Source organism: Engraulis encrasicolus, chromosome 20 (assembly GCF_034702125.1).
Source record: "Engraulis encrasicolus isolate BLACKSEA-1 chromosome 20, IST_EnEncr_1.0, whole genome shotgun sequence".
In the NCBI taxonomy this organism is placed as follows: domain Eukaryota; kingdom Metazoa; phylum Chordata; class Actinopteri; order Clupeiformes; family Engraulidae; genus Engraulis; species Engraulis encrasicolus.
This window is the reverse complement of record NC_085876.1, coordinates 17,833,471-17,850,313: the sequence shown is the minus strand read 5'-3', so window position 1 is coordinate 17,850,313 and position 16,843 is coordinate 17,833,471. Positions and strand designations below refer to the sequence as shown.

At 42.1% G+C, this 16,843-nt stretch overlaps 1 protein-coding gene across 1 annotated transcript; it reads left to right on the top strand.

Moving 5' to 3' along the window:
• The first annotated feature begins 1,410 nt into the window (after positions 1 to 1,410).
• Positions 1,411 to 16,433, top strand: ammecr1 (AMMECR nuclear protein 1). Its single transcript, XM_063185532.1, has 6 exons — positions 1,411 to 3,036; positions 7,589 to 7,699; positions 11,477 to 11,591; positions 12,377 to 12,467; positions 12,610 to 12,706; positions 16,032 to 16,433. Exons 1-6 carry the CDS (start codon positions 2,588 to 2,590, stop codon positions 16,144 to 16,146), a joined length of 978 nt encoding a protein of 325 aa, XP_063041602.1. The 5' UTR covers positions 1,411 to 2,587; the 3' UTR covers positions 16,147 to 16,433.
• Positions 16,434 to 16,843: the final 410 nt, after the last annotated feature.

Genomic DNA, 16,843 nt, shown 5'->3' with positions numbered 1-16,843 from the left:
TCTGGGAGTATTGAGGCCATTAGTATTGGGCGTGGGGGACCCAGATCCTGTTCCGTCCTGTACTCCCCACGATACGAGTTAATTAACCCCTACAAGGCGGCGGTAAACTCCCGTCCGCTACACTGCACATGGGACATCGCTTGGGCATTCAAGAATTCTGTCATTAACTTCAGAAAAATAAAGTGAAGGCTTCTCACTCTTCTGTCCTCAATAACAATGAGGTACTCTCAGGAATCCGAGCCATTATGCAAGGAAGAATGGGCAGTTTCGCCACCTGAGGAAATAAAGATCCTTGTGAAATAAAAGGGAGCAGTACACAACATCAAAAACAAATATGTAAAATAATAAATGTCTTCAGACATTCACCAACTGTGAGTGACAAAATAGTTTTTTTATTATCATTCATATTATCTGAAAGATCTTCTCCATTGCCTGCCATTTTCAATGTCCAGAAACAGACATTTTAGCTGCAAACCTTACTTTGGTCATTTTAGTAAATATTAGTTTATTATTTAGTAATTATTCATGAGAAAACCAAATTTGGCAATAAGCAACAATGAGCAGCATAGTTGCACTACCTACTCTGGCCACAATCAGTGGCGTAATAACTTAGTCACGGGCCCCGGTGCAAGTATCCAGCACAGCCCCCGGCCCGGGGTTGCAATCATTTTAGGATATTTCATCGAGCCTAATACATTTTAAAGGGTGGTCGATATTCTTCGCAATTGCAATAGCATTGTGAATGCTGTAACGACGTGCAAATTTACCTAGTGGAGTATTGAAGTTATCTGGCCAAAACAACAACATAAAACAAGACAGACACGAAGAAAGGCTTTCAGAATGTGGACTGGGATTTGAGGGAGTGATGACAAAGCATTGGCCAATAGGCACAGACAGTTTGAAAAACAAAGGGGTTGTTCCCATCAACAACCTTCCGATTAGATGTCTCATTGATCGGGCCTGCATTGGTCATGGGCCCAGGTGTGACCGCACCGTCAGCACACACACACACACACTTCTGTTTGGCCTGTCTTGAACATATAGTAGGCCTATGAAATCACTTGTGGATGTTGAGTTAACAGCTGGCGAATGTAGGCCCATAGCTGTGCCTACATTTGCCAGCTGTTAACAATTCAACATCCACAAGTGATTTTATACTATTAGACTATCGAATATGTTCAAGACAGGCCAAACAGAAGCGTGCGTGTGTGTGTGTGTGTGTGTGTGTGTGTGTGTGTGTGTGTGTGTGTGTGTGTGTGTGTGTGTGTGTGTGTTTAAAAGACTTCCAGAGTCATTGGGTTACATCACTGAATGGCACAGGATAAACATCCTCCCTACTGAGGCCACTTAGCCCAATAGTGCTATGCCTATACAGCAGCAGCATCTATCTGCAGACAGCCGTAAGTTCCTGACAAGGCGGTGGTGTGTCTGCTGCAAGTGTCAAAGGACAGCGGCAGGCTCCGAACGGTGGTGAATTCGCTTTCTCTAATGTCTCTCACGCAGAAGACTTGGGATAATCACCGTAGCTCTTGCTCATGAAATAGATTACTGTACTTCAGAAGGGCAACACCAAACCCGCAGATCTATGCTACGGAAAGAATCCTCTCGAAATCCAGGGGAGAATTATCGCAAAATGCGTCCTGGATTCTGTCTTCTCGTGGCAGATACACAAACGGTAGCAACCGCTCTAGGTTAGCCAGGTCTTTACGGCAACCAGTGTAGCTTAATGTTAGCAGTTGGAGTTCACAACGAAGGTGGAAATAAACGATGGATTTCTACAGATGGATTACCATACTGTGAAAAAATACTTCTACCTAAAATCGAGTGGTAACGTCCAAACAAGCCGACAACAAACTTTCAGGACTGCTTTTTGCATTGGGACTGAAATAAGTGCGGCAGGACCTCCGGTTTAAAACGTTTCTTGCTTTGCCTGAATGACTTTTTTCCTTGCGAATGCTGCTATTCAAAAATCAAACCGCATTGCCCCAATAGCCATTTTGACTGCGTCGACTTCAGACTAGGAGGTTGTAGCAATTCGTTGTGTGACTGAGGTCGGGCGCGTGCCAACAATCGTTGTAATATGCCGCTTTCAAGGGTGCAACATCCCGAGCAAGACGTTTAGCAGCCCCCATATTGAACGATTGGTTTGTTACCACAGCTGTAACAGTAGCCTACGGGACGTCCGTATGTCTGACATTAATAGCTCTATATCTGGCAAAGACTATCATCCCATCGTAGCTCCATGGATAGGCCACAGTATATAATCAGTTAAAAGAAACGGATGGCCTTTGGACTTGGGGTTCGTCGGAAGAAATGTGGAATGCTGTTTTCATTGAAACGAAGGATTTCTATTAGTCGGTAGCCAGTCTGAGAGGACAGATTATTGCTTTTAGTGCCGAGTGTGCGTTCTGGGTTGGATGACACTGCAGTCTACATAACGATTTCTACATTTAGAGATAATTAAAACGTAAACTAGTGGGTGCTTGACAAAACAGGGAAGGTGGAGCATTGTCCGTCGAACGCGTTGACGCAGTGGGATTTGTACGTCTGGTCGGCCTTCCCTCCCGCCCTCCCCGCGGTGACGGTGATGGGTCGGAAGCGGTGTGTCGGTGCAGATTGTTCCAAGATGGCGGCCGGGTGCTGCGGGGTGAAGAAGCAGAAGTTGTCGGGATCCCCTGGGTCTGGAGGTCCCGGCGGTACGGCTAGTGGGGTGGCTGGAAGCGGGCATTGTGGATCGGACTTGGGAATTGGCTCATCCTCTGCTGTTGCCGCAGGGAACGTGAACCGAGTAAACGGCCTAGGGGGGGCAGGGGGTAGTAGTAGTAGCAGCAACAGTAACACTTTGTCCCCTTCCCCGGTAAGCTACAACTCTACTGCCCTCTCTCCACACCTCAGTCCCGGCTCCAGTGGATCTGGGAGCGGGGCAAGGAAGATGGTCGTTTCAGCGGAGATGTGCTGCTTCTGTTTCGACGTCCTGTATTGTCATCTCTACGGATACCAACCTCCTCGGACACCTAGGTTTACAAACGACCCCTAGTAAGGAGCCAATGCTAACATTTACCTAGCTCACTAACCATATAGATATGGCATAGCTCTAGCACACGACCCAAGACTAGTGTGTACATTGGTTACCCTGTCATGTAAATAATCCCCCTGTTAATAGGCAACATTTAACGGTTTGTCAATGTAGTGATGAGCTAAATATCACAACTGAAATTCATCAGAAAATCCCATAGCGTTCACAGTGAATTGTTTGCAGCTATCGGTGTTAAAACTGTTGGGTGTTACACATATTTACCTTTTCAACGACAACAAACGAAGTGTCGACAACCATCTGTGAAATTGATACAAATGTGTAATTTATTGATGCCGTATGAGCGACGATTTACATGTTTTGGTCTTTGTCTTGAACTAGGGATCAACGTCTGAGCGTGTAATCAGATGGCTAGCGTTGCCCGGCTTTGGCCTAACGGGGTTTCCAAAGCCAGGGGATCTCCCTAGAATAACGCCCTTTTAAAACGGCATTCTAATGTAATTTGACGTTGACACTGAACCATATTGAATGTATATCCCCTCAACACGGTGACTAATTTTTGGATAGCAAGGGAATTGACCACAACGTTATGATCTAGTGCTAGTTCATAAATGAGGTCTTGCGACAACTAGCAAAGGCGCTATCAAATCGGTTAGCTTACTAGAGCTAGGCTCTAGAGGACAATTTGTATCCCCCCATCAAAACAGCGCACCGTATTTAGCAAGTTTAATTGATAGTGAATTAATCTAACTTATTTTTTTGGAAACGTTGTTTCAACTGTGCTCATGAAACGTTTCATGGCACGCCGACTATCCGCTTTGCTAACTTTGTTGTTTTTCCTGGCTAGTTGCTAACGCCATTGTTTTCAGCAAGAGATTAGCACTAGTAAACCAACAGTTTTATATTTCCGCAAAGGACCGTGCTCTTCTACCGAAAGCTTGAATGTAATAATTAATTTGTTTCTTTTGCATACATTTAATTTTATTCCAAGTTCATTTTGTTATTTATGATCTATTTCCAGGAACTTTTTTTCTTAAACGTTCACGGAGCACAGCCTGCCTTATTGTCAAAATGTTCAAATTTGATTTGGTACCATTAACGGAACTTATTTTTTCACGTCAAGTGCCCTTCGGTAAGGTAATGTTCTAGCCTAGATGACCAATGGCTAGTTCTACCTGTACAGTCATTGCTAAAGAAAAAGAGGGGGTGAAAAAAACAAACAATGAAGGCCAGGCCGGTGACAGGGGAAAAAAACCCCTCACATTTTCATTGGCTGAGCTAAAATGGTTCTCAGATGTTTGTGTAGAAGGTTCATCATAAAACTACAGTGTTTAAATTGAGTTAAATAGCATAAAACACATAGTTGTTACTCTCTAGGTAGTAAAAGTATATGTGTGCTGATCTGTAGCCTATTTGGTGACAACATTTTGAGTAGACCAAATGCTAAATAATGAAATGTCATAAGTACACGGTTGATGGTTGAGCTATGGTCTAGACATGTCTTAGTTTTTAATCAACACATATGAAAGAAACATCCTCTACTAGAACATTTCTAAAGGAGGTGAATACAAATTCAACTTCCAGAAAAAAAATAACATCGACTTAAGCCCTCTCATTGGATCTAACCCCCCCTTCTGTTGTCTCCTTCTCAACGGCAACACTACAGGTTCGCTCCACATGTTAATTCCACAGCAAATTGTTTATTTGTTGTATGCTTTAACTTCAGAGAGCAATGACACAATAAACTGATTTTGACCTAGAACTGAAATCGACACTGAATATGCTCAATTGTCAGAAATAAGTATAGGGGGATAGTGTGGCGATCATAAACTTTGGACTGGTAGTGTAGATCTTTTCTACTTATGGATCTGTGAATGAAGATGGCCTGGCTATCGCAACTAGAAACTGCGTGAACATAGCCTCGATCGCCATCCTACGTACTTCCGTCAAAGGATTGCCTCCACTACTAGTCTGGTCCCTATTTTCTGTGGAGCGATGTTGAGCGGTAGGATTTGGCCGGCCAACCCTCCCCCGAAAAAAAGCCAATTTAGCAAAGACACAGGTTGTTGGGGGCGAAAGGGGGAGGACGCTCGTGACTATACCGTAAACGCCTGCACTATGTTGTTGTTGAGTAACTGTCAGCGATTGGGTGAGGGCTGTCCAACCATTTCAAACCAGAACTAAGTGCAAACTTCCCGCTTCCTGCAATCGCATCAAATCAAACAACCCCCAGACCATGAATACGAAATGAAATGGTAGTATCATGGGATGGTCAGGACCAGGCTAGCGTGAACAGTCTACAGGGAGAACATTAGACTAGTCGTAGAGGTGACATTGCAATTCACGACAGCACTGGAAAAAGGCAAGTGCAGCAACTTCCATGTTGCGTAGGTAGACTGATGCTCTTCAGTAAATCAATGGAGAACGCTCCCACTTCTATCAAAAAATGGCCTAAAACTGTGTGAAAATGAAGTTACGCAAGAACCACATTTGAAATGTCTGGCGTTGATACAATACATTTTAATATAGATATTTAACAGCACATATCAAATATTGTGCTTGTATACTATTTCGATAGATGTTCTCATTTATTGAAGCCATTTTTTGAGAGTGGTGAGTCCCGTTCTCCATTCACTTACATTGCTCAGGTCTACCTACACATAATGGCTGCCAGGGTTGCTGTGAAAAAGGGGGCGGGGTCACCTCTAGTCTAATACCCTACCTCTATGCTACAGCCTCCGAAGGTGAAAAATATGAGTGAAAATAGAATAGAATATCTTATTTTGTCATTGTGACAAGCACAATAAATTGACCTTGTTGAAGCAATAATAAAAATAAAATGAAATGAATAAAAAATAATATAAAAGTATGTATAAAACTATGCTTTGGTAGGATAATTAAGTGCTGTAATGACCGGATGAGTTGAAAGAGGTTTTTTTTTTACTCGGTTTGTCCTTGTTTTTCATAAAAAAAACTGTACCCTTCATGAAATTTACATTAACTTTTTCTGGTTGCAGTTACCAGATCCGCTTTACAGGTTGGGGTCTTGTCATGGACCATTTTCTTACATTTAATAGGCTTAAATAGGCTATTGTCAAGACTGAACATTTGCAGGAGATGATAATCTTTTCTTAGGACACCAATGTACGTTGTTATACTGTTAAATGTGAAAACGTTCCTTGAAGCAAAACACAGTCTAGTGTCATGGCCTACTATTAGTCTGGACCTCAATCTAAATGAAAAGCTGTGAAAGCAAAATTGATGAAGGGTACGGTTTTCACTTATTAATACCATGCCTCAGAAGCTGTAAGTGGATTTAAAATCCAGAGGTGGTGCAGCAAAGTTATTCACAAAACTGTTCTTTGGTTTGTTTGTGTTTCATGACTCTGTATGTTTTTCCTCAGAATTGAGTGATTCTATTTTTTATTTTATTTTTTTAAAGAAAGAAAGAAAGAAAAAGAACTGAACGAACATCGTCCAAGAATGGTGATTCCATAGTTTTTGCCAGGGATTATGTTTTGGACAGATGGATAACGTTTTTACTTTTTCAATTTTTTTGCTCTGTTTAGTGTTACCTCTTACACTTACACATCATAATTTTAGTGTAATTTTACTGCCCATAATGTATACGGTCACTTCATGGAGCAGCTTTAAATATCATTCTGTATTCATTGTAACAATTACTTCTCAATGTTGTTCCATTTTCATAGAAATACTATGAAAGTAGAACATGCACAGAAGTTTGACTTGACGACTCTGTATTTATTATCACAATTACTTCTCAATTCTATACTATTTTTATAGAAATACTATGAAAGTAGAACATGCACTGAAGTTTGAGTTGACGATGGTTAGGCTGACTTGGACCAAAGGTTGATGGCTGAGGGAGGGCACTTACGTCCTTGCCAGTACGGGTGTTGCGGTATGAAATTTTTTACCTCAAAGGTTATTGTGTGTCATATTATCACGGTTTTCGACATTTATTGCAGTATTTTTTTTTCTTTAAATGATGTTGGATGTGCTTAGAAAGCATTGATAGTCTTGCACATACTGAAGTAATTCTGAAAGGTTAAACCTTTATCTCAAATAAAGGGATGAGAACGGCCCTGAATTTCTCAACATTGACAAAGAATGGACAGTGACAGTAACCTGTAAAGGACAATTCGAAATCAGAGGTGACTTTTTGACAAATGACGGAAAGGATTTGGAATGAAGATTTACGCTTTAGTTTAGCAATTGTATGGTGAATTCAGGTAAATTGGGCCACTTTTTTTTGCATATAAACGAATGGCCCAAAGTGGCCCAATTTACCTGAATTCACCATATATATTAACGCATAAAACTATGAATGTAAATGAGAAATGAAAATTCCCTTCGTGGGGGTCAGGTATTGCAATGTCTGTCTGTCTGTCTGTCCAGTGTCCACCTGCAATATCTATGGTTGCCTTAAGGGATCGTCAAGCGCACATCCATCACCAGAACCTGAACATCAAGTGTACCTGGTGTTGACCGGGAGTTGCCGTTTCTGATTGCTCTTGTTTTCCTCTCTTACAGCCCACTGTTTGTCACTTGGAAAATTGGCAGAGACAAAAGGTTGAGGGGTTGTATAGGTACATTTTCTGCCATGAACCTGCACTCAGGACTCAGGGAGTACACCCTTACTAGGTGAGTGCTGTGGTGTTTGTTCTATATACTTTTTTGGTCACATGTTCTTATTCTGTGCCACACAGTTTAGTAATAGCCTATAGACTTTGCGCTTCTGTTTTTTACCTTTCAGAATAACTATTTAGATCACCTGCTTGGAGCCTTTAGTCATTTGCTGTGTATCATACATTTGCTGATTTTGTAATGATGAATACCCTACAACATTATACAGTTGTTGGTGGGTTCACCATGCTTCACAGACCTTGCTGTTCATGTACTTCATGTGGCAACCTTGCTCATCAATATTAGGCTAAGCTATTAACCCTCGAGACTTCAATGGAGGCCTGGCGTAAAGCATGGTAATGTCTACAGATGACTCCTGTGTGAGCAGTCACTTGGTTACACATCAAAGAACAATATTCATTTACATTACACTATACAATGCATATTTAATATTCTCAATTACTTGGGTGACATTGATTGACGATCAAACCAGGATTACATTAAAATAGCCTATCAGTAATGAACATATATTGACACCCGTTGGACTGATTTTTCCACACTCGCACAACTCGCTCTAATTGCTCACACATTGTACTAAACTATCCAAGAAAAGCAATCAAGAACAGACTAGCAGAAAAATAAAAGAATATAACAATTCTGTTGTAATTAAGGGCTCATTGTAATATCAGTCAACCGAGTGACAGTTTAAGCCGGCGACCATCAAAACACTCGAAATCCCCCCTGAATTTGAAACGTCCAACGCCATCAGTTACCTTCAGCGGTAGTCTGGACAAGAAGCACCCCCCGGCACTTCAGCATAGTCATGGCTCTGTTGTGGTGATCTGTGGAAAGTGCTACTAATGTTTGGCTCGCACAGGAGTGGAGAATTTACCCTAACTGTCATTCTAGCTCCCAATGAAAACTGGGCAACTCCACTGGGCTTTTTTTCAAAGCAAAAACCACAAGCAAATCCAAGCTGATGAAATAACCTTGAACATTTACATTAGATATTAGATGGCACATAACACACTTGGAGCACATGGTCAGAGTTGCCAATTTAATTGCTCAGACTTAAACTGCTCCAGGCTCGTTTTTATGATGTCGTTTAATAAGACTAATTAATTACGTGAAGTGGCTTTAGATTATGTGAATACCCTCTTGGTCATGTGTGTGGGTGCATTAATAATGACACCATTGTAATGTCATGCTATTTCAACTTAGCTCATGGCTAGCTTCTTGTAGTAGTCAAGTCCCTCTCAGAGAAGACTTTTTAGACTCAACCTTTTTTGAACAAACGCCCCCTGGACCTCATTGTAAGCCTACCAACGCCCCCCTCAGTATGATGAAAAGTAAATGCACTAATGCCCCCAATGGCAAATAGAAACACTATGAGAAACACTATATCAGATGCATCCAATACTGACTCTAAATAGGTCCATATTGCAAAGTAGTTCTCACATTCATAGTTTCTCCATTGCATGCTCTGTCTCGCTTGCATATGTTGTTTTTCTTCATCATGTCAGTGGCAGACGTAACTTCTCTCACTGCAAGCTTAAAGGGCAATTCCGGCCAGTTTGGATTCATATCCCATCTTGGGTGGACCCAGGGAAAAGGATGAAAGGGGAAACCGCGAGAAATTTTCATGCGTGCTGCGCAAAGTTGTTCAATTGCGCTGTTTTCGGTTAAACCCTGGCCCGTCGGGCAGGTATTTGACCTGTTTCAAAGCTCCTAGCGTGCATTAAAACCCTTTTGAACGCTTTGGCCGTGGTGTGTGGGTCCATACAAGTCGATCTAGTGGTTCACAGTTCCATTAGGTATAGCACAGGTACGATACAACAGGAGTTTTCAAAAGTGGCGCACCTACCTCTTTCAGCTTCCGCCTTCCAACTACGTCCGCAAAATGGTTCGCCAAAGTGATACTTCATAGTAATCCATTTTATTTTTGTCCACCAAAGACGAGCCACAAGAAACATATTCACGCGTTTCCAAGTCCTGTGTTGTTATTGTCTCGCAGATTCACTTCTCTGTCACTGAACGCAGTTTAGTGACGTCACGGTGTCACATGACTCCTGGAACAAATATTCTGGTTCGAAAAAGATAACCATGGCCACCAAACTCTTCAATTGAACCACCCCAACGAAGGATCCATCTCAAAATATCAAACAGTATATTACGACAGCGCCTCTCTCTCTCGCTTCTGTATAATAACTGGATGAGCGAATGTGCGTTCCTTCCAGGAGTCATGTGACACCGTGACGTCACTAAACTGCGTTCAGTGACAGAGAAGTGAATCTGCGAGACAATAACAACACAGGACTTAGAAACGCGTGAATATGTTTCTTGTGGCTCGTCTTTGGTGGACAAAAATAAAATGGATTACTATGAAGTATCACTTTGGCGAACCATTTTGCGGACGTAGTTGGAAGGCGGAAGCTGAAAGAGGTAGGTGCGCCACTTTTGAAAACTCCTGTTGTATCGTACCTGTGCTATACCTAATGGAACTGTGAACCACTAGATCGACTTGTATGGACCCACACACCACGGCCAAAACGTTCAAAAGGGTTTTAATGCACGCTAGGAGCTTTGAAACAGGTCAAATACCTGCCCGACGGGCCAGGGTTTAACCGAAAACAGCGCAATTGAACAACTTTGCGCAGCACGCATGAAAATTTCTCGCGGTTTCCCCTTTCATCCTTTTCCCTGGGTCCACCCAAGATGGGATATGAATCCAAACTGGCCGGAATTGCCCTTTAAGGCCCATTTATACCCTACGGTAATTACGGAAACGGACGCTTTCACCCGGTTCCGGGGGTCGTTTCATCCGTCAGTTTGTCCGTTGGTCGAGTGCTTAGCAATCCGGTGACTACTGATGAAACGGAGCAACACCAGAGGAATCCATGGGTGGCAGTATAGTGAAAAAGACACCAATTCACAAAACTCAATGAAGAGAAGTATTTCACATCTAAAAACGATACAAATAGTTAATTAAATAACCTGTGAGTTTGTGAAAGGGTATATTTCCACTACCATGCCCAGCTAAAACATGGCTCATTTGTTTACATTTGGGAGGACATTAGTTTTCCCATCAACAAACTTAAATGGCCAGCACGAAGCCTCCTGGATTTGTTTAAACATCATTACACAAATCTTAAAGTTGTTTCAGTGTGTTATCTTTGTGAATCCTAGGTCTGGCTATTTTATTTGGGCTAAATAATTTGTAAAACGAACACATCTGCCACCGCAACTGTCAATTCATAGCCAACCGACTCTGCCCGAGGATTTATTACGTAACATCAATTTTACGGACGGAGGTATGAATGGAACTTCGGGAGCAACGGTTGGCCCGGAGAGACGAGCAAAAACTGCAAAAGAGCAAAACAGTACAATCTGGCAGCCTAAAAGATGTCATAATAAATAATCACACGTGGTGTTCAATGTGTGAGCTTCTGGCCCTGGACGCCGTTTCTCGAAAGCATCTTTGCTAACCAGTTAGCCGCACAGGCATTCTCAACCCAACTGGGCATGTTGAAAATGTCCCGAAGCGGACCTGCATTCCCCACCACCATCCTCCAGCCCAGTCCAAAGTACCGAAACACACCAAAGCAACTTCCAAGTCCCTCCAACCAGTCCTGATGCCCAATCGTTGGGTTGCTGTGTTGTCACTTTGGGACGACGAGCCACTATATGCGATCTTCAAAGCTTTTGAGCTTTTTTGTCCAGAATCTCAGAAAATACTGAGAGCTATTTCTGACTACATCCAATTTGAGTGTTTTTGTGTGATGTTTTTGGTTGCAGTGCCCTTAAAGACAGCCGCTTTCCCCCCATGACGAGGGATGAGCTGCCTCGTCTGTTCTGCTCAGTATCTCTGCTCACCAACTTCGAAGATGTTGGTGATTATCTTGACTGGGAGGTGAGGAAACATGAAAAGTGTGTTGTCTTTTAACTACTGTATTGAATACTGTATAATGTTAAATTGTGCTAGTACTTGTAAGGCTGAATCCCATTTCCAAGTCCTACCCCAACGGCTTCCCCTTGCCCCTCGTCCCTTCAAACGGAGCTGTAGGCGTATGGCTTGAAACGCAACCCCTATGAGACACCCCTTCAACAATCACGGAATGGTACCCATTGCATTCAAAAGCCAGCCTCTCTACGATTAAACTAACGATTTGGCTTGTAATAACTCGCGCAACAATAAAAAGGACAACGGTGTTGCGCAACCCTCCCAAAACCCCGAAGCATTTCTGCTGTGTCCACCGAGGTCAAAGGAGGGGATTTGACCTGTAGTCATTGACTGATCAAAGGTGATAAATACTGCAGTAGTGAAGGAGAAAATATTGGGTAGGTAAAGGATAATTGACGGCACTGTGTTCAGCAGAAATGAGACACGATGTCTGATGACAGAGGAAAGCATCCACGCGAGTTTCAAGAAATGATTTGCACACCTTGCATGCTACCAGTTGAGGTTTGGGTTGCAGCACCCTAAAACGAACTTGGGAGTATTCCAAGAACCTGGATCAGTAGTAAACCAGGTTAAGTGAACATTCAGGTTGTTGTAAATCATGTAATAGAAGAGCCTGGAGTTCTTTAAATGACACCTGTAGGCTATCTATTAGCGGGTTCACTACTTCCCGTGGGTTAACTCTGCCAGGTTAATCACTCAACCATGTTCTTTGAATACCTCCCTTGTCTTTACAGGTTGGTGTGCACGGCATTAGGATAGAGTTTTTCAATGAAAAAGGATCAAAGCGCACGGCTACCTACCTTCCAGAGGTTGCAAAAGAACAAGGTGAGTGAATTTGTTGGTTTTTTTTTTTGCTGTTGTTGTTCTGCCCTTGACTTATTAGTTGTCACATGTAACAACAAACGTCGAGGACAACAAATTTCCCTCAAGACCAATCATCTCGATCTTAAATTATTCTTCGCCGCAGGATGGGACCACATTCAAACCATAGATTCCTTACTTCGCAAGGGAGGATATAAAGCTCCCATCACTAATGAATTCAGGAAGAGCATCAAGTTGACCAGGTAAGAGGGTTTTTTTCCTTGGCAGGTGCACTATGTAATATGTCAGCAGTTTCTTTCCAGAATTTATGCTGCCCATTCACAATTGTTACCTTTTTCACAAATACCGGTACTTACCACAACCATCAAATTGTAAGTATTCATTATGACTGGGTAAATTGCACTTTTCATACATGAAAAGGTGGATCTTGGATCTCCATGTTCGCCATTTTGAATTTCCAATAGACATTAGAAATAATGTCCATAGAAATAGACATTTCAGCTGCAAAACTGGTTGTGCTTTGGTCATACTAGTAAGTTTACACTACTTGCATAAAGTTTGCCACCTATCCATGTATTTGGAACAGCTGATACCGTGACTTTCAATTAATCACTTGGCTTCAAAATTCACTCATGACTGCTACAACCCTCCAAAATAAGGTTTTATGCACAAAAATAAATTTGTTGCACTGATGAAATATTTATCATTCAATATGATCAAAAGTAATTGGACAGTTGGCTGCCCAGCTATACCCAGTCAGGTTTGTTTTATTCCTTTACTATCCCATCAACAACATGTAAATAAAAGATCTTGGCGTTCGGCCCTGCCTTGGCGCAAATGGTGGAGCACTTGTTTGCTGTGCGGCCGACCCAGGTTCGGCTCCCGGCTCGGGTCCTTTGCCGACCCTTCAACGTCTCTCTGCCCACTTGCTTCCTGTCACTACCTTCACTGTCCTGTCAAATAAAGGCAATAAAAAGTCAAAGTCCACCGGTCACCATCAGTGATGCAAGCCATCATTAGGTTGAAAAATCAACAAACTCATTCAAGGGATGGAGACACACTGAATGTGATTAATTAAAGTGTTGAGAATACGGTTAAAAAATAATATCAGCACAACACTTAAAATAACTTATCAAACATGGAAAATAAATCTGTGGATGACGGAAGCATTCTGTATCTAGTGAAAAAAAAGCCATTTCCCAACAGTTGGCCAGATGTAGAACAATATCCAGGAGAAAGGTGGTTGGGTTTCCAAGTCAACCAAGAACAAGATCCATAGTACATACAGAGGGTTCGCTAAAATATGTGAACAATTGTTGAGCATCAAAAATGGCAATACCGGGGCAGCAGGGCGCTAAGCGCCCCACATTTGGGCTTGGATGCCCATGGGGGCCCCGGTTCGAGTCTGGCTGGGGTCATTTCCCAGCCCCACCCCATATCTCTCTCCAGCTCATTTCCTGTCTCCTCTCACTCTATCTTGTCATAATGAAGGCCCAAAAAGCCCCCAAAACATACTTTTTTTTATAAAAAAAAAAGGCGATACCAGATTTGGGTTTTTCTAACAACATCTAAAAAGACTTCATAGGTCTGTAACAAAAATTAACTTGTACAATCATGGGAAGAAAAGAGTATTGAGTAGGAAAGGAGCTGCTCATGATTGAAAGCATACCACCCAATCAGTGAATCATGGTAGTGGTACTGTTATGGTGTGGGCATGCATATCTGTCAATATAATCTCCCCCTTGTATTTAGTAAGGGATAATGTATTGTCCACACGTGACTGTAGGAAAATATAACACCTGGTGTTGTTACGCTCCGAAGGGAAATATTGTCCCATTGTCACGTGTGGACAATACATCATTACGCTTATTAAACAGCCTTTACCAACATTAAAAAGCACAAATAGTAAACCAGTAGTGCATAGTAACAGGTTTATTGCCATTTCATAGCGTGCGCCAAGAAAAACAGTTTGTGGAACGCTCGTAATTCAAAAGGTTACCAAGCAACAGAGTTAGGCTACTTTCTAACTTGTTACAGCCACGTTGCGCTTGAAACTGTTTGCAGGCAGCCTTGTTCCCTGTGCAACATCTACTAAACTCAGGTTTATAACAGGATCATTTCTGTCTAATAATCGGTGACAATATTCCAGAAACTTCATGGGCAACTCAAGCACTGCTGTGCCCTGACCATCATTATCGGTCCTGCTACAGGCTTCAGCAGCTGTGCACCGGATGGTTGGCCGGAGGAGTAGGCTAGGCAACTTCTAGCCTACAGTGTACACACTTATGGAAACAGTCCACGAACTCCTCCCTTGTAAAAAAAAAAAGGGCTAATGTTAATAGAAGATGTCATGACAGCGGCCGGTGGACAGTGACCGTTTACTTTGTTGGAACGGCAACACTCAGTCATCAGGGGTTGCTGATGAATCGTGATTAGGGGTCGACCGATGCGATACCGATTATTTTTATTTTATTTTTTCCCCATCACCCTTGGCCGATAACCGATTTCTGATACCCGATATTTGGGGCCGATATGGGTTAAAAAAATGTTAAAAATGACAAACATTCCAGGTGTCAAGTAAAAATAAACATTCCTTTAACATTATCAAATTGAGGTAGAACTTGTAACATTTAAACACCCACTCTAACAATCAAGTAATATCTAACAATCAAGTAATACAAAAATAAAGTGTCTTGGTGCTTTTGAAAAAAAAACGAATGACATAAAATACTAAATATTGCGTATCGGCCAAAACCACACGCGTATCGGCCGATACCGATACACTTAAAAAATGCAAATATCGGCCTGCCTTAATCATGGTACCATTTGGCCTTTGTTGTTGTTATTAGTTTCGTCAGGATGAGACAAAACTGTTGAAATGAATCACTGAATGACACTTCTTAGAAAGTGGTGTTGTAATTCATCTCGCGTCGTTGGGAAGTGGCTGGTTACCGGAGCATCACTAGGCTAGGCCTACTGCCTAGGCCTACTCTGCGTTAATCGCGCTGCCAAACGCAAAATGGTACAAAAACTCAGCAAGGCAAGAGATGGGCCCATCAGTGACTGCTAACGGGAATGAATCGTCTTTGGAATCATACCAACATCCCAAAGAGATAAAGTTCAAATATGTGCTCTTCCTGCATTCTCCCTAGCCCAGCAGCACCAGAGTGTAGCTACCATCTTAGACGCGTCTATGCACGTCTGTGCTTCTAAGTTGGATGCATTTAAAACCTTCCAACTAAAATTAATACTTGGAACGGCAAATCGGCCAACCACAATCAAGAACCAGTCGTAGGTGTGATCGATCTACTTGCGGAGTGATCTCTGAAGTGACAAACTCGTTGCCATTGGCAGTGGTCATTATTTGGGCGCTGCAGGCACGATCAAAAAATAGTTGACCACCGAACGTCGGGGGCCTCTCCCACAGCCCTGTCACAAAAAAAGCCTACCAAGAGTTTGCCAGGCCTAATTCTGACAACTATGTCTTTGTAAAAACACTGTTTTTATTTCGATCACTACTGTATACATATTAATTCCATACATTTATGAACTTATTTGTTTTTGCAGGTATCGTAGTGAAAAGATGACAATGAGCTACGCTGAATACATCGCTCATCGCCAGCACCACCACTACCAGAACGGCATCGGGCACCCTCTCCCACCCTACAACCATTATTCCTGACATCGAGCCGCATGACCAGCCACTGGACCTCTCCGCTGACCTCTTCCCTCCCGCCGCCTCCGGAGAGCCCTCCACCGCCCCCACCTGGTCTAGCTATCTTTACTACTGTACCATTTTATGATGTTAGTTTCCGTTGCTGTGCTAACCACTTTTTTTTTCTTTTTTCTTCTTCTTTTTTTTTCTTTTTTTTTGAAAAAAGAAGAAAAAATGGTTTTCATGGCAACGGGTTTTGGCGAAAATTTCTCTTAATTTTTGATTTGTTACTATTAAAAGGAAGCAAAAATGTACCCTTTTTTCTTTTTCATGTATTCAAGTTTTTTGCAGCATATGTCCATTACCCTTTTTTGTGACATTGGATGGAAATTTAAAAAAAGAAGCTACCCCTAAAAAAAAAGGTTTTAGATTCTGTGGATGGAAGTGCTAATATAATGGCCCTAAAGCCATTTCCAACGCAAATCTTATTTCGGGTATGCAAAATTTTAATATAATATTCCCATAATTATCCTTTCCCAAATGCTACCATGTGTATCGGGTATATGTAAGCATTCATTGTCTCTTCTCTTCACATATTTTTTTTCTTCCCTAACCTTCATGACGTTTTGGGTGAATTTTACTGGGGTTTCTATTGTATACTTAATGACTCCCCACAGTAGTTATAGTTGTAGTTTAGGCTAGGTTGTTTTTTTGGTCTGTGTCT

Excerpts from the sequence above, each read along its gene's own strand:
- ammecr1 (XM_063185532.1), top strand. The coding sequence starts at position 2,588 with ATGGGTCGGAAGCGGTGTGTCGGTGCAGATTGTTCCAAGATGGCGGCC. Across the intron at positions 7,700-11,476 it reads AGGGAGTACACCCTTACTAG|TGCCCTTAAAGACAGCCGCT; the intron begins GTGAGTGCTGTG and ends TTTTGGTTGCAG. Across the intron at positions 12,707-16,031 it reads AAGAGCATCAAGTTGACCAG|GTATCGTAGTGAAAAGATGA; the intron begins GTAAGAGGGTTT and ends TTGTTTTTGCAG.